At 40.7% G+C, this 17176-nt stretch overlaps 1 protein-coding gene across 3 annotated transcripts in view; it reads right to left on the minus strand.

Annotated features, from left to right (window-relative positions):
* The window catches only part of KAT7 (lysine acetyltransferase 7), a 30305-nt gene extending 16603 nt beyond the window's left edge, over positions 1–13702 (minus strand). For 2 of the 3 annotated variants that reach the window (XM_019740656.3, XM_019740655.3), the window contains exons 1-5: positions 13522–13702; positions 10999–11146; positions 8679–8855; positions 7359–7598; positions 2079–2161 (exon numbers count right to left, since the gene is read on the minus strand). In XM_019740656.3, the coding sequence (XP_019596215.1) occupies positions 2079–2161; positions 7359–7598; positions 8679–8855; positions 10999–11146; positions 13522–13536 (663 nt within the window). In that variant the 5' untranslated portion in view covers positions 13537–13702. Of the gene's footprint in view, positions 1–2078; positions 2162–7358; positions 7599–8678; positions 8856–10998; positions 11186–13521 lie in introns of those variants that run through there. The other variant, XM_088802211.1, reaches the window with a different exon arrangement.
* Between the last annotated feature and the right edge of the window lie 3474 nt (positions 13703–17176).

The following is a 17176-nucleotide window of genomic DNA, read 5'->3' on the forward strand; positions in this document are numbered from 1 at the left end:
GCAGTAACCTTTTATCTCACTTACAGAATCCTCAGCTACCTTTAACAGGGTTTGGCACATGTAGTCAGAAATCTAGGACTGAATAAAAATGGTCACATCACTGATGGCAATAGTTTACCAGGAAACTCAGAGTAATCACGTATCTGCAAGTACTTTACAAACTTTAGAGCTTTTAATAAATGTGAGGAATTAGTCTAATCTTTCCATTTGGGATTTTAAATGTAAAAAGCTGCATCTTTCAGAAATTCTCCTGTCCTCCAAGCATATGTTCCAGTCATAAAGATTGATTATGCTGAACCTGAATCCCCTTGTGAAGAAAGAACACAAAAGAAGAAAAATTCAGGAAATGCTTTCCTTTTCTTCAGAATTTTCTTCCCCAAACTGAAATTTTGATTTTTGAAAAATAAATTGCTTGGGCTGGCCCGGTGGCTCAGGCAGTTAGAGCTCCATGCTCCTAACTCCGAAGGCTGCCGGTTCGATTCCCACATAGGCCAGTGGGCTCTCAACCACAAGGTTGACGGTTCAAGTCCCGCAAGGGATGGTGGGCTGTGCCCCCTGCAACTAGAAACGGGAACTGGACCTGGAGATGAGCTGCGCCCTCCACAACTAAGACTGAAAGGACAACAACTTGACTTGGAAAAAAGGCCTGGAAGTACACACTGTTCCCCAATAAAGTCCTGTTCCCCTCCCCCAATAAAATCTTAATAAATAAATAAATAAATAAATAAATAAATTGCTTAAGGTAACATGTTCATATGCTCCAAGCCAACAAATTTAAAAGTTATACTTTAGGAAGACTTTCACGTAAAACCACTGACAATAGAAGATCATCCTATTTAGAGATAAGTGGTAGACATCACACAGAACACAGCTATTTGCAGAGAAAGAAGCACCTAATAGCTCGTCAGCGTTGATGCAGATGTTGGCAGAGCTGGACCTGTTTTGATCTGGTCTCAGACTAATGGGAAGATAGTAAGACCTACCCCTTACTCTTACACAGAGCATAAGAAACTGCCTTGCTTGTACAAGAGACCTGAGAGGAAGAAAGTAAGACTAAGTGTCCTCAACCTTCCATATAAGCATTGAAAGTATACTACTGTGCTGAAACACATAAAGAAACAGCCCATCCTGTAATTGACTTGTAAATAAGAGAAAACATTTCTAAATCAGGGAGAAGTAATGTTAGCTGGGGAATCTAACTTTTCTCAGGATGAAACTGCTTCAGACAGAAATAAACCTGGGCTCATTTACAAAACAACTACAAAAGCAACACTTTGGTCTAACCAGCTACTACCCAAGCAATCCATTCAATTAATAACATTTTCAACTCTGGCTTCCCCATAATTAGTTTTTTTGTTTCCATCCTTGGTAGCAACAACCTATACAGAAACATACAAAACAGGATCTTAGGCTCTACTCCTAACTCCATTATTCCAAAATCCCAAAGGTTATTTAGGAGTACATTTTTCAAGAATTTAAAACAATAGCCAAGAGATGTGACATATAGATGATGTATTACAGAACTGTACACCTGAAACCTATGTAACTTTACTAACAATTGTCTCCCTAATAAACTTTAATTAAAAAAAAAGAAGAAATAGCCATAAGTAGGTGTGATTGAGAGTAACAAAAAGGAAAAGTATCCCGTAGGAGTAGATGGAGAAAGAGAAAAAAATTATGGAAAACTTTTTTGAAGCAAATGTCTTCATATATAAGAAGAGAACCTAATGCATAAATATTGAGACCACATATTTATTTACGCAAATTAAGTCCTTAAGGTGGAAAAGGTCCCTCGCAATCTTTTGAAGGTAATTTTCAATGAAAAATAAGTACTACAGGGTGATGTTCCAAATATTCTATAGATAATCTCCTTGTTAATTTTTTCCAAAGCACTCATTATATAATTAATTCTTTTACCTGTCTGTTTATTTTAAAAAAAACAGTTATTTTTATGATGGTTCCTCCACTGGAACTCAAAAGCAAGGACCTTGCCCACTGGATCCCTATTGTTTAGCCAAGTGCCGGGCAAATGGTAAGTGCTCAATAAGTATGTGTTGAATAAATGAGAACACAATTACCTTGCATTCGTCAGCTGAGAGGTTATGATAGAGTGGGCATCCTGAGATGGAGAAATGTCTTTCATGTTTTCCTGTAAGGTGTCCTGTTGAAGGAGAAGAACACTTAATTTCAAGACAGAAGATTTAAGTTTAGAAAATGATATTATTCTCCACAACAAACCTGTTTTTTTGCTGTATCATTTTTATCAAGTATGTCTGATCAAACAGATTGAATCAGACAGACTGAATCCATCAAAGGTGGAGCCGTAACTTGTAGGCACAATAAATTCTTTTCTTCCATAGGTTGGATCTGGCAATATTTGAACATACTTGCCATGTTCAAAATAAACTATAGTTCATTCTGCTCTGATGACATTTTGTTCTCAAATTACAAAATATCATAAAGCCATACATTTATAATAAAGGCACAAAATTACAATCAAGAATATTCTCTTGGGCCGGCCCGGTGGTTCAGGCAGTTGGAGCTCCGTGCTCCTAACGCTGAAGGCTGCGGGTTCGACTCCCACATGGGCCAGTGGGCTCTCAACCACAAGGTTGCCAGTTCGACTCCTTGATTCTCGCAAGTGATGATGGGCTGCGCCCCCTGCAACTAACAATGGCAACTGGAACTGGAGCTGAGCTGCACCATCCACAACTAAGATTGAAAGGACGACAACTTGACTTGGAAAAAAAGTCCTGGAAGTACACACTGTTCCCAAATAAAGTCCTATCCCCCTCCCCCCAAAAAAGAATATTTTCTTGTGGTGAAATTTAACTTTCCTATGCTAAACAGATCAAGTCGTATGTATAACAAGTATACTTTCCTTTCTATTATGCAATCCTATCCAATCTGAATTGAACTTCTTTCAATAATCAATAGAAACTTATGAAAAATGAAGAAGGAAATGGCCTTTCCCAACACATAAATAAATATATTTTGATAATTTTGGACCAGATTAAACATATTCATTTTTTGGAGGGGGGACTGGTTTTGTTTAAAGATTTAGGCTTCTTCTATAAACAAACTTTTAAACAGGTCGTTTGCACAAGGCCCTCTTGAGGGGAAAATGTTAGGAATAACAATACAGAAACACTCATTTTATCTAAAGCATATCTCTTCATTTTTCTATTTTTTATGAAGTTATAATACACAGGTAATTGAACATTATTTTTTTTTAAAAGTCTCTTCAACCAAAAGGTTTATAAAACACCTAAGATTGAGAAGGATGGTGAGACAATGCTAATGAGATAAAAAGATAAATTGGCTAAGCTAAATTGCAAGTCTACAGACATTTTCTCCTTTGTTTCACGGAAAAAAGACATTTAATTTGGGGTAAAAAAGACACAGGGATTTAAAAAATTACACAAGATTGATATAATAAGCTTTAAAGGGCAAAAATAGTCCAAGTTCTGGGGGAGAGGAGAATTAATATGATATACAGGTTGCCAGTTCTCTGGGATTGTATTATTAAAAATATAAATTTATCATCAACAAGACAAATAGTAACAAATGTTAGAGAGGCTGTGGAGAAAAAGGAACCCTCATACACTGTTGGTGGGAATGCAGACTGGTGCAGCCGTTATGGAAGGCGGTGTGGAGGTTCCTCAAAAAATTACGAATAGAATTGCCATATGACCCAGCAATCCCTCTCCTGGGTATCTACCCCAAAAATCTGAAAACATTTAGAGATAAAGACACGTGTGCTCCAATGTTCATTGCAGCTTTGTTTACAGTGGCCAAGACATGGAAACAACCAAAATGTCCTTCAATAGATGAATGGATGAAGAAGTTGTGGTATATATACACAATGGAATACTATTCGGCGGTAAGAAAAGATGATATAGGAACATTTGTGACAACATGGATGGATCTTGAGAGTGTAATGCTGAGCGAAATAAGTCAGACAGAAAAAGCAGAGAACCATGTGATTTCACTGATACGTGGTATATAAACCAAAAGCAACAAAAGAACAAGACAAACAAATGAGAAACAGAAACTCATAGACACAGACAATGGTTTGGTGGTTGCCAGAGGGTAAGGGGGGTGGGGGGTGGGAGATGAGGGTAAGGGGGATCGACTATATGGTGATGGAAGGAGAACTGACTCTGGGTGATGAACACACAATGGGATTTATAGATGATGTAATACAGAATTGTACACCTGAAATCTATGTAATTTTACTAACAATTGTCACCTCGATAAATTTAATTAAAAAAAATAAAAAAATAAAAATATAAATTTAGAAATCCATACAATTTATCCTGGACACAAAAAACTACCCTCAATGATCAAACACCACGTGTAAAATGTAAAGTGTCACTGCTACAGCAAGCCTATTTAGGTATTAGGTATCTATAACTTGAATAAATTATTCAAGTCATGTCTTATTTTATAACATGTAAACTAAAACCATTCTAATGTGTCTATATAAAAAGTTTAAAAAATGGTAGATGGGGCCGGGCCCAGTGGCTCAGGTGGCTGGAGCTCTGTGCTCCTAACTCCCAAGGCTGCCAGTTCGATTCCCACATGGGCCAGTGGGCTCTCAACCACAAGGTTGCCGGTTCAACTCCTCGAGTCCCGCAAGGGATGTGGGCTCTGCCCCCTGCAACTAAGATTGAACATGGCACCTTGAGCTGAGCTGCCACTGAGCTTCTGGATGGCTCAGATGGTTGCAATGCGTCTTCTCAACCACAAGGTTGCTGGTTCGACTCCCGCAAGGGATGGTGGGCTGCGCCCCCTGCAACTAGCAACGGCAACTGGACCTGGAGCTGAACTGCGCCCTCCACAACTAAGATTGAAAGGACAACAACTTGACTTGGAAAAAAGTCCTGGAAGTACACACTGTTCCCCAATAAAGCCCTGTTCCCCTTCCCCAATAAAATCTTAAAAAAAACACAAAGTGATAGATGCTCTATTGACCCAACTAAGAATTTATCCAACAGTGATTCTAGAAAGACACCAAAATACAAACATACAAGGCTATCGATTACAGTATTATTCAAAATGGCTACAAATGAGAAGTAATCTAAGTATCAATCAATATGGGACAATTTAAAATAATTCAGGAACTATCAATACAATGGTATTCTCGGTATCCTTTAAACAGATGGACCTCTAAGTGCTAATAATGTAAAATACCCAAGATGTCAAGCCAAAATTGTTATTTTCCTCATTATGAATCATAACAAAAAAGAAACATGTACATATACATGTGTGCTTATATATGCACAGAAACTTACTAGAAACATTCATAAAAAAACTACCAACACTAGTTTTATATCTGGAGCATTGCTCTGGGAATATGAGTGAAGAACTTTTACTTACGCACTTCAAGCTCTCCTGTGGGGTTTTCATTTTTCACAAGCACATAATACTTTTATACCATAATTATTTTTGTAAAAAGGTTAATGACATTGTTTTGCCTAAAATAATCAGTGGAACAGGATCAAGAATAATTTTGGAAACTCAGGTTCATACTTTTCAAACTCTGACCATACATTAAAACCAAAAGTCAAAGGAAACGTTCCTCTGATGCAACAGATTTATACTTACCATCTCGCCTACCTCATTAAAGGGGCTAAGTCCTGGGCATAAATAACACACTATCAGGCCCCTACTCTGACCTTATCGCCTTCTCTGCATTTTGGTCACTCTGCCCCAGACATATTGGCCCCAAAGTGTGCCTCAAACTGCTTAAGCATTCTCTTGCCCCAGACCCTTTATACTTGCTGTTTCCTCCTACCCATAATACTTATCCTTTATCGCCCAGATACTCAAATGGCTCCCTCTCTCACTTCTTTCAGGTTTCTGCTCAAATGCCACTGTACCAGAGAGGCTTTCCCTAACCTACCACATGTTTGTTTGTGTATGTGTGCATACACAGGCATATACCCTCTTTATACTCCTTACTTTCCTTCCCTTCATAGCATATATCTCTAGTTGATGTGCTATGTATCTATCTGGTTTGCCTTCCCCAGCTAAGACTATAAGCTCCATGACAGTAAGGACTTTGACATATTCACAATTACATTCCCAGAACTTAAAAAAGTACCTGGCACATGGCAAACATTCAGTGAGTATTTATTGAATAACTGATTAAACATAGTACATAAAATAAAAGTAACAATTTTGGGATGCATAAACAGTGACTAGCAGAGGTCAGGAAAGTTCCTTTCCTTGCTGTGTGGCAAGTAGTCCTCTTACCCTCTTAAAGCACATTAGCTCTTTCTTGTACTAGTGCTTATATGTTGTCTGGTCTTAGTTTTTTCATTATTTATCCCAAGGAAACTGGAAACTGACTTAAGCCTCAAACAATTATCTTGAGTAACAACTGGTATGGCATTCAGAGGAATTTCTGCTCTATTTTATGCATTTTGAAGGACTGAATTTATTTGAGAAACTACTGCTATGACTAGCAAAAAGATCCAATAAATAAAACACTAGGGAAAATGTACTGATGGTCTGCAAAGCAACAACTTACTCTATTCTACTTTTTCTGAATTGTGGCCACATTGAGATGTAGACCCCCTAGTGAAAGGCCCCTTATCTCTCAATCAGCGCCTTCCAACTCCAGACAAAAGCTTCAGCCCAACATTTGCACCTAAACTCATCTAAGGAGCACAAGTAAGGTTTAAACCATTACAAGAATCCCTCAGTAAGAGGTAAAAGTTTGTCCTGAGAAAACAATGAAATATTCATCTGAGAAGAAGTATTTATCTAATGAATACTTACTAAGTATACAAAGCCACAAGACCTAAAACTACTGAAGTCACAAAAAGCCAGGGTCTCATCTGTACTCTTTTAGTTTCACTGCCTCTTGATAAGCATGCAATCTGTTTTTCTCATTTCCTTAACAGCTATGAGCATACAACTAATCTGCACCTTTAATCCTCAGTAAGCTAGAACTATGCACCATACATTAGGTTGGTGCAAAATTGCAGTTTGAAGGTTAAAAATAATTGCAAAAACCGCAATTACTTTTACACCAACCTAATATTTGAAGATAACTGGTCTTGTTTCATTTTTGCCAGAAAAAAAAAATTTTCACTGGGAAAAGCTCTCAATAAACTAAATGGTGCATCACACTTAATTTCCTTGCAACCAGATCTATTATTATGGACAACAGGCCAAGAAACAGAAATGCTGTTATTCAAGTGGGCCATTATTACTCGAGCGTGTGATCACTGATGAGCCTGAGAAGCTGGCTTGCAATAGAACACTAGATATTTCTGGGGGACCCTGATTCCAGAAGGAGAGAGAACCACAGAACACAGGATGTCAGGAAGCTGGGGCACACTCACCTAGAGAGTTACAGCCTGGTGTAGGACACTTCATATTAAAATTGTAGCTTTCATGGAAGCGACGGCGCTTGGGACGATGAGAAAGATCGCTGCCTGAGTCCTTCAGGGACATGTCCTTGGCAATGCTCTCATCGTGAGACACATTAGGGCTGGAGATGTCTATATCAGACTCAGAAGAAGGTGCATTTCCAGTTGGAGTACGAGGTGGAGACTCATCATGATCAGCTGTATTTTTAGTTTCTAAAGTAAAAGCAATTGGTAGAATTTGTAAATGGGGTTCATTACTTTAGAGGTTTACTCTTCAAAAGTTAATTGGCTTCCCAGATCCTCTTTCTATATTTAACCAGTAGCTTTCAACCATTTGTCTGCTAAATAAAAAAGAAAAACGAACACTGTTCCTTTTGTGCAACTTTAAATTCTGACTAAAATTAAATTTGGTTTACCTAATACATTTCACTTATCTGTTTCTCCTAAGCCCCCAATCATGGGTAATCAAAACTGGATGTAAATAACTTTTTAAAAACATTACCATCCCACTCTCCTTCCAGGAGATACGCAGGATGGAAGACAAATGAAAATGGTTCTTTCTAGATGGCACTAAACAGACTTGCTGTGAGTGTAAACAGACTTGACTGTTGAGTTAGTTATTGCGTCTCTAATAATTCCAGACTAAGCAAGGCCAAATAGATCCATCTCAAAGGACAGCTCCAGCCAATTACTTGTGGGTGAGTGGCCACCTAATGTTCCAAGAGCTATCCATTTTTGTCTGAAAAAAAAACTAGTAACCAAAGTTTTTATATGAAATCTCTGTATTTTCAAATATTAGCAACAAAAAAATGTATTTTTTTTTAAATGTAAATACCATGCAAGCAAACCAACCAACCACGCTGGCAGGCTAGAAGCTCATCAGTCTGTGACCTCTGCTAAAGGCCCCTGATTTGGGCTGGTGAATTACAATTTCAATAGCTTACCATTCCTCATTACTGAATGACGCCTCCTCTCAGAAATTCAAAGGTCAATGGACTGATAAGCATGGCTATAAGAAAATCTAGTCTAAGCCTTCTTCATTTGTGGGTAAGAGGTACCTAGTCTTTTTTGCTTACTGCAGGTCTAACACATCCAGCTACTCTGGATGTCAAGAATACTGTAATACCAAACTGTCCTCATCAAGACACAAGAAAGGAATCAGGCAAACAGCATTCACCTAGCTGAAATTTTATCAGAATCAGGCATTTATCTGCAGTGGCCCCAAGCCTTCCTTAAGAAGAAATTGACCAGAGCTTCTCTGTAACGGGTCCAAATCATATCATAACCACTCACCTCTATCTGAAAAGTCAACCACTTGTTCAGTTTCTGAGCCAGACGAACGAGTCTGCCGAAGCGGGTATTTTTTCGGAGTCACTGGGGTAGGCTGCTGCTGACTTCGGGTCACTCTCCTTGTAGAATAAGCAGGCTCCTCAGTGCCAAAAGACTGTAAATTTCTAACAGGACTGGAATCTGATCCCAATTTTAAAAGATAGTAAAATAATTAAAGAAAAAAGAAGGAAGTCTGTTTTATTTTCCACCCATATGATTTATTACCATGTAGGCCCTCTTCATATTTTACAAAATCCAACAAATCTTTAAACTATCTATTTTATTAAGTGAAATATAAGCAAAAGAGCCTAGAACAGGTATAAAGATGCAATAGCACACAGAATATAGTTTCTGTTCTGGAATCAAGGCTGAACAAGATTGTTTCACTCCACCATTCCAACTAGCTGGACAAGTTAATCTCTCCAAGCCTGTCTCCTGATCTATAGAAAGGGGAAGATCCTAGTAGCACATTTCTCATGTTTGTATTCCTCACAAGGAATAAGTGAGGTAAGTCATGTAAAGCACTTAACGTGATGCCTGGTACGTAGACCTAGTACTTTATAAATATCAGCTGCATCCTCTTTCTTCCCTTACTCTATCCCATCATAAAAGAGATATCCTATTACTAAGGGTATAGCAATATACAAATATTTCCTTCCTTTAGGGATCTCTTTTTTCCTTCCGATTACCCTCTGCTTCCCTGAAACAAAATCATAATAGATTCAAAAAGGATAAGGCAAGAGCATAGCTTTTAAAATTCTCTTGGATGGCAAAACCTATTCTGAAGCACCCAGCAGCTTTTTACATCTACTAGCTGATGATGCTTAAAAAAAGGAATAAAGGAAATTCAAAGCTGAAATTGAAGCATATTTTAAACAAGGGAAAAAAGGAAATTCTCAAACTTGTGTAAAAGTTAGCCCACAGCTAGGTTATCAGCTTGCACACCTCCAGGGGGCTCCCTTTACAGTATTTTGCTTTAGCGGGGGCGACCTTACACAGACTACATTGTGAATGGTGTCCTTAGCAACTGTGCAACTCCATGGTCACGAAGTATAATAACTAGAAAGAGACCCAGAGCTCATGTTATTTCCTAGCTGTTTTGAATCTTTAAAACTTTGGTGTTCAGGGCATGGCCAATTACACTTTCTAAGAACATTACGCCCTTTCCCTTGAATACTCATATACTGTTCCTTCTGTCTATAATAACACTTTCCCATCTTTCAACTTGTAAATTCCTACTAGATCCTTTACGATTTCCATCTGGGAATCCTGCCCTAGTTTGGCTGCGCCGTATCTGGGCTTTCACAGTACTCTATGCAAACCACTCTCCGAGCCCTTACCGCGATGCATCACAATGATGAGCGCGTATCTCTCCCTAAACTGTAAGCCCCTTGAGGGCAGAAGCTGACTTTTCTCTCATGGCATTCCAGATCACAGTCTAGCACCTGGGTTATAGTAGCCATTTATCAATATTCCCATTGTGCTAAACACAAAACTTAAAGTAAGAGATCAAGAGACAACAGTTATACTTTAGCTGAAATGCTAAATTCAAACATAAAGGTTTTTTCCTCTCATCTTGCAACATGCTCACATAGCAGTAACCAAATCAGCACTATTTAAGTGCTCAAAGTATATCACATTCCCCCCCCTTAATCTATTATCACCTATTGATTATCAGCTTTCTATATTAACTGCAACCTTCTTTCCTCATTATGAGAATCCAGAGCAGAGCCAGGCAGGGTCAGGAGTACCCTGCAAATCTAAGCCCAGATGGCTACTTGCACTAGAGAACCTTCCAACACTGAGATTCTCTATTGTTTACTACCAAAGCAAAATTCTGGGCACTTACAACTAATAACTGGGTCAACTATTTATACATATTAATTGCGTATCTGACTATATTACAGCCTTAAACATTTGGTTTTAGAAGTACTGGGCCCCCTCCAATAATGAGTTCAAGGGACTACTTTAAGTCCCCAAGTCTAAACCATTCTAACAAAAGGGAAAAAAAACATCTAAAAAAAAGAATTAAATGATTCAAGACAGACATACAATGTATCATACATCCATTATACCAGACATAGTTCCTTTGGGTCTAGAAAATGGACAGCAACCTCAACGGGACCATTTTTTAAAAACCTGACGCTTCTGCAGTCATTTACTTGGCATGTTACCAGATTCTGTCACTACATCAAGCCAAGGGACCAGTTTCCACCTTAACCAGCACAATATGATGACCAGCCAGTGAGTTGTGAGGCATGGTCAGCAAGAAGGAAGCCTTTACCTTGGGAACTCTGGCTCAGCCGGGCTGAGGAGCGGGTGACGCGGGCAGATCGCCGGGATGTGCCATCACTCTCTGAACTGTCTGTGTGCTCGAGATCTGTAGAAAAATCGGAATCTTCGGTTCCATCTGAACTACTGCCTGCATTCCTCTGTAACACCATAGATCCAGACATTAGCACAGAAGCATTTACTCTGTGGGTTTATATTTAACACTGGAAATAAAACGAACTGTGATGCCAAAAACACCAACTTCAAACCTAAAAAAGGATTCCACAGCCAACTTCCTGTTATTTAGAGCATTTAAGTGGAACAACCTACAAATAACATACCTTTATTAAATAAATGAAGAATTAATTCTTGCTGTATTAAGACAAATTTGATTCTAAACAAGTCTATTTGGAGGTCAGTATTACAAACTGGAAACAAACGTACCCAACTCAAAAAGGTATGGCTGACATAACCATGCACTTACAGAAAGTCCAAGGTAGTGAGAAAAATGTTAGTGCTAGACCCCATTTAACTTTAGGGTAGCTGTGGTTCAAAGTCTCCATGAACAGTCATCACATTTTAAAAAGCCATACACTGATTCAAAATATCATGGTCCACAACTCTGATCCCAAAAGAACTTAAGCATAAAAAGAATAAAATTCTTCTTTCTTATGTTATCTATAGTTGAAGTTTCTCCACAAGTGCCAAAAGTGCTTAAAAAAATAAAAACAAAAAAGGCAGCTTGTACACAGAGACTTGTAGGCATTCAGAAAGAGGATTTTTAGCTTCCTTAGGCATGATTAGCCATAAGCAGTTTTTATCAATTGAGCGTTAACACTAAACCAGAAAGGGAAGCTTATTTGCTAAAAAAATAATACAGAGCTTCAGATTACAAGTCTCCTATTCTTTATTCAAAACCCTTAGGACTTTATTTAGAATTTCATGATTTTTCAGATTTTTGGAAAGGGAATACTTTGCATATATCCTGCAAATAACAGCCCATAACTAAACACATTAGTATTTCTGCAGGAAAATATATAATCACGCTACTAAGGAGACACAAAAAATGTAAGTTGCCTCAGGACAGTTTAGGACAGGTTTTGCCACCAAATAAGTTACAAAAAAACTTACATTTTCAAGAGCTCTTTGTATTTGGGGTGGGGGAAACTGTGGACCTATTCCAAGGCACCAATACTATTCCTGCATTTGGTGAGCCTTAACATAAACACCACCTACCAATGTAGGTCTTTTTAGAAGACATTAAAAAGTATAAATATTTTATTTGAAAGCCTCTGTGAAGATAAATATTTCTGCAGAAATGAGCAAGAATACTACCCAGCTTTCCAAATAGTTCAAGGGTAATCTGTCCAGAAATGAACGGTGGTCACAGAAAATCAAGAGGATAAAGGGGGTTTAAAGGTCATCTAGTCCAATTACCCAAATACTTGAATCTCTGATGATCTCTGACCATCCCTTCCTGGCTTGATCCTGGAACTCAGCTCTTCTCTTCAGCTTCCATCAATCTACTTCCCATCTTACTCCAGAGCAGACTTACTTACTCCCTCACTTCCCTCCCATAACCCTTTGTACATGTACTTTTAAGTAGAGAATTTGCTGGATCCTGTTTTCCCCCATCAGACTGTGATTTCCTTAGGCCAGGGATCATGTCTAATTAATTTCTGACCCCCTAGCAACCACAACACTACAAGTAGTCAATAAACATTTGCTGAATTGAATCTGTTCTGCAGTGCTGGCTCTGCCACCGCCTAAACGAGTGGCTTGGGACACTCCATTAGGCCTGTTTGTTCAGCGGCAAAGAGATGGGGGTGTCCCAAAGAGATCTCCTAAGTCCGGTGTAAGTTTCTGAATTTACCAACTGCATTTTCTAGGGCTGTCCAACTAAGCAAATAAGCAAAAATTACGGCTTAGATGCAATAGGACAGAGTGGGATCCCTTGGGAGTGGGCGCTGGTTCTTTGCCACCCACTCTTCTGCTTTGTTGTGCCCCCCGCCTGGAAAAGAAAAATGCTCCAAAACCCCGCCTCTCCACCTATCAGCATCACCAGCCAGAAGGGCGTGGATTCGTGCCACCCAATAGTGGTCCCGCTAAACCGCACCCCCACGGGACTGACTGCCAAGCCCAGCCAATCAAGAGAGGAGAGATGGCTCTCTACAGCCAGTCTGAAAGTCGTACGGCCTGGCTCAGACACCGCCCCCGCACGCGGGGAGGTGACCGTTGGGCCCAAATGGGCGGTGTCACCAGCCAATCAATATGCTTCTAGACGTTTCAGCGACCAATTAACGAGAAGAACGCCTCCGAGCCAGGCAAGCAGAGGGCGGGAATAGTTGCAAGCATAGGCCGAGGCCAGGGTCGGGCCCACATTTTTCTGTGGGGTATGGACAGAGGAGAGGGTTGCCAAGCTAGGTTCCGGGGAGCGGGAAGTTGGAACCCAAGGAGTGTGAGGCGTGGCCAACTGCGTCACGTTGCCCAGTCGACTGTCCTTAGAAACCCGCCATCCCTCCTGTCCCGTTCTTACCTTCCTTCGCGGCATTGCCGGCGGCTGCGGCCCGACTGTTCCGATTCGGGCAGCGGCGGCAGCAGCAGTAGGAACGGTGGCTCCGGCGGGCTCCGTGGTGGCCTCGGTAGCAGGCCCAATCCTGCGGACGATCCCAAGTGCCTCCTGCTTCACAGCGTCTAGAGCTTTCTGCGCAGGCGCCGCGGGCTGAGGCGCTTTTTCCTTCACTTCCGGTTGAGGCTCACGTCACCTGACGTTACGGGCCAGATGGGTGCTGGGAAGTTCGCTCCTTCTGGTGAGGCTAGTGAGCGCCATGCTGGAATTGGGCACAAAGTAGAAACGGGGGCCAGCCATTTCTAGTTAGGGGAATGGCACCCTTTGTGGACGTGAGTAGCCATTATTGTTTGGGGCAGAAGCCTGACAGTTGAAGTTAACTGTTCTCATCTTTACCTTGGGCAAAATTTCCCTTCCCGGTTGTGTTAATTTCTGAAATCGAGGCAGGAAGCCCCCAGAATTCATCAGGTTGTTGAGCTTTAACCCCTTCGTTGCCCAATTAGCTAAAGGATGTTTCCGTTTACCATAAAAATTCAAAGTTGAGATGGGATATTTTGCACAAGAAACTATTTTAAGAACCACCCTGTGTCTCAAAGTGGTAGGAATGGGGCCTTGTAAAAGGAACAAAAGGATAGGGTCCATCATCAGGAAGTTTCTTGTCTGGTAGAGGAGACATTGTCCTTGCCCTTAGCGAACAGCAAGTAAGTCGTTCACGTCGCGGAAGGAGGCAGAACCATTCTCCAGAAGTTGTAGCTCCAAAGAATTCCCAGTTTAGTTCTGTTGTGTGCGGCCACCTCCTTCCCTAGTTCTTATGGGTTTGAGAGCCCTGGGTGACCCGCGGAAGGTGGGTGCGAGGGGTGCCGTACCAGAATCGGAGAAGCAATGAACCCCATTTAGCCCAAATGGCCTCTGGAAATCCAGATGCTTGAGGCAGGAGTTGGGGGAGGTAAGAAGAAGAAGGAATATTTTTAGTGAAACTGAAGGTAAAAAATCCATGTGCATTTAAATAATAATAATAGGGAGGGCCTGCTTTGAGAGGGCCTAAGAAGGAGAATTTGGTTAAGGATGTAAGGCTGGAAGCAGAGCCTTAAGAAAAGGAGAGGAAGTGGAGAGCAAGCTTTGAGGATTTAAACTCGTTGGAGGAAAAGCCTTGAGAGGACCAAAGCTTGACCAAGAGCAACGGGGTGAAATCCAGGCAATCTCAGTCATTAAGTTAGGATCCTGGACCGACCCCGGTTTCACCTGAGGCCAACTAAGATGGAGATTTCCCCCAAATGCAGAGCTCAAGAACAAAGCAGCAGGAGGTAAACATCTGATTGATGTGCTAAACAGAGGGACTCGGAAGAGTTCGAGTTCCAGACCCTCAGCCAGCATTCTCCTTGGGGACATCCGAGGAGGGTTTTAACCCAGGCGCTTTTAGTGTTTAGTATAAATACCTTCAAATAACCTACTTAGGTTGAACTGTACATAAGAACTTATTTGAAAAAGGCTTGACTTACTTGTTTGTGTATCCCCCCCCCCCAGCACTTAAGCATTTAATCTCACACTATTACTGTTATTTTGCACTCACTGGTGTGTTCCTGAGCTCCTTCTTGGATGTCTGGCTCCCCAACTAGTGGTAAGGAGCTCTTATATTAAGAGCATTTCTTTTCTTTTCTTTTTTTTCAAGGAGGGCGCAGCTCACAGTGGCCCATGTGGGGATCGAACCGGCAACCTTGGTGTTACTAGCACCACACTCTAACCAACTGAGCTAACCGGCCACCCGGTTAAGACCATTTCTCAGTTCTTTCTTGCCATCCTTAATAGTGCCCACAACATGCTCTACCCACAGTAAGTGTTTGCTAGTCAATCAGAATGTGTTTACGGTTTCACAGTCTCTGAATGTATAGCACTCAAAGATGGTGAATTTAGTATTTTAGAATAAGATCTTATCCTACCTTAACCATTCATCATACAAATACCAGTCTTATAAATGTTTGACATTAGTTAATCTCTTTCATTATATTTTCAAAACTGCAGCGAACAGTAAAAGAATTTACAGTTTCATTGAGACATGATTCTTGTCCTTGGAACGTGTACCTTCTGGCAGCGTGAAAAAGCTAACACCAATAGGATAGAAATATAAGGAAAATGTGTACTTGAGATGAAAGCTATATATTTAGAATGGGGAAAGGGGAATCCTGAGAGCTATTTTCTTTCTTCCTTTCTTCTTTTGAACCAAACATAATCTTTACTTCGAGTGTCCTTCTCGTCATGAAACAGTTAACTCTTGAAGCCGGAACTGATAATTGGTTTCAAAGGCTTTGACCAGTGCCCTCTGTCCATCCTCATCTGCCAGACTTCACGTAGGTAGCTCTGCTGTTCTTCCTGCCTTGGTACACCTCCCAGCCTTCTTTAAAATTTACTTTCTCCAGAAAGTCCTGATTTATTATTTCCTAGGTAGTAGAGCATGCTACGGTATTTTGCATTTACTGCTACATTTACACTTTACCTTATACAATTTGGTAGCTGTCCTGTTCCCCTCTGTCCCTCCCGGACAAATAATAGGAACATAGAACTCCTATTTGTTTATTCATCAGCTCTACTAGTGTCCAGTACAGGGCTTTGATGTCAGACCTGGATTTGAATTTCAGCTCTGCCACTTTCTATCTGCATTGCTCTTGGACACGTTTTTAAATGTACCCATGCCTCAGTTTTCTCATTTGTGACATGGAGACACTAATAGCCACCTCACAGGGTTGTCGTCAGGATTAAAGGAGATGATTGTTGTAAAGCACAGTTCCTTACCAAGTAAGTGCTCAGGAAATGGTCGTTGTTATTGATATTTATTATTCCAGTCACCCTAGTCAATGGCTATGACATCGTAATGTTTGTGAATATACCTTTATATGGTCTCAATGGTTCTTTGCTTTTGTCTGTTCTACTTCAGCTCAAGAGACACAGAATAATTACCCAGGCATTATATACCAGGCATTGAGTCACGCCAATGAGGACAAAACACTGTGCTTCCCCAGGCCAGTAAGCTCATTGTTCCAAAACACTATGGAGTATTATTACTAGGAAAACAGAAGGATGAGCAAGCTTCGGAAGTGGTGCAGAGGAGGGAGTGGAGTGTTTTGACTGGAGAGTTTAGGAAAGGATTTATAGAAGAGGTGAAATAAGAGTGGGATTTCATAGGACAAGTACGTTTGCCAGTAGACAAGGAGAATAGGGGCTTTCTGTGCAAAGGAAACAGCATGTGTAAAAGTGCAGAGAAGTAGAGCAGCATTGTGTGTTGTGGGGGTGACTAACGGCATGGTGGAGTTGCCAAAAAAAGAGGCAGGAATGATCTGGGGAACAAGTTCACGCAGAGTCTTCAATGCCCTGCTAAGGAGCCTGGCCTGGAGCTGATGGGGAATCGCTGAAGGGCTTTAAGCAGAGGAGCTCCACGATCACACTTGCACTGCAAAGCTCTCTTTCTGGAATCCGTGATGGATACTGAACAGAGTGGCAGGGAGACCTGAGGCCAGGAGACGGGTTACAACGCTGCTATAATAACATTCCCCGGAGTGGAGGGAGAACTGAACAGGGCAAGGGTAGTGGGGCCAATCTTTTAGGTATGTCCTCGTGCATTTTCTTTCTT

Source organism: Rhinolophus sinicus, chromosome 12, assembly GCF_057876585.1.
Source record: "Rhinolophus sinicus isolate RSI-liver-muscle chromosome 12, RSI-T2T, whole genome shotgun sequence".
NCBI lineage: Eukaryota > Metazoa > Chordata > Mammalia > Chiroptera > Rhinolophidae > Rhinolophus > Rhinolophus sinicus.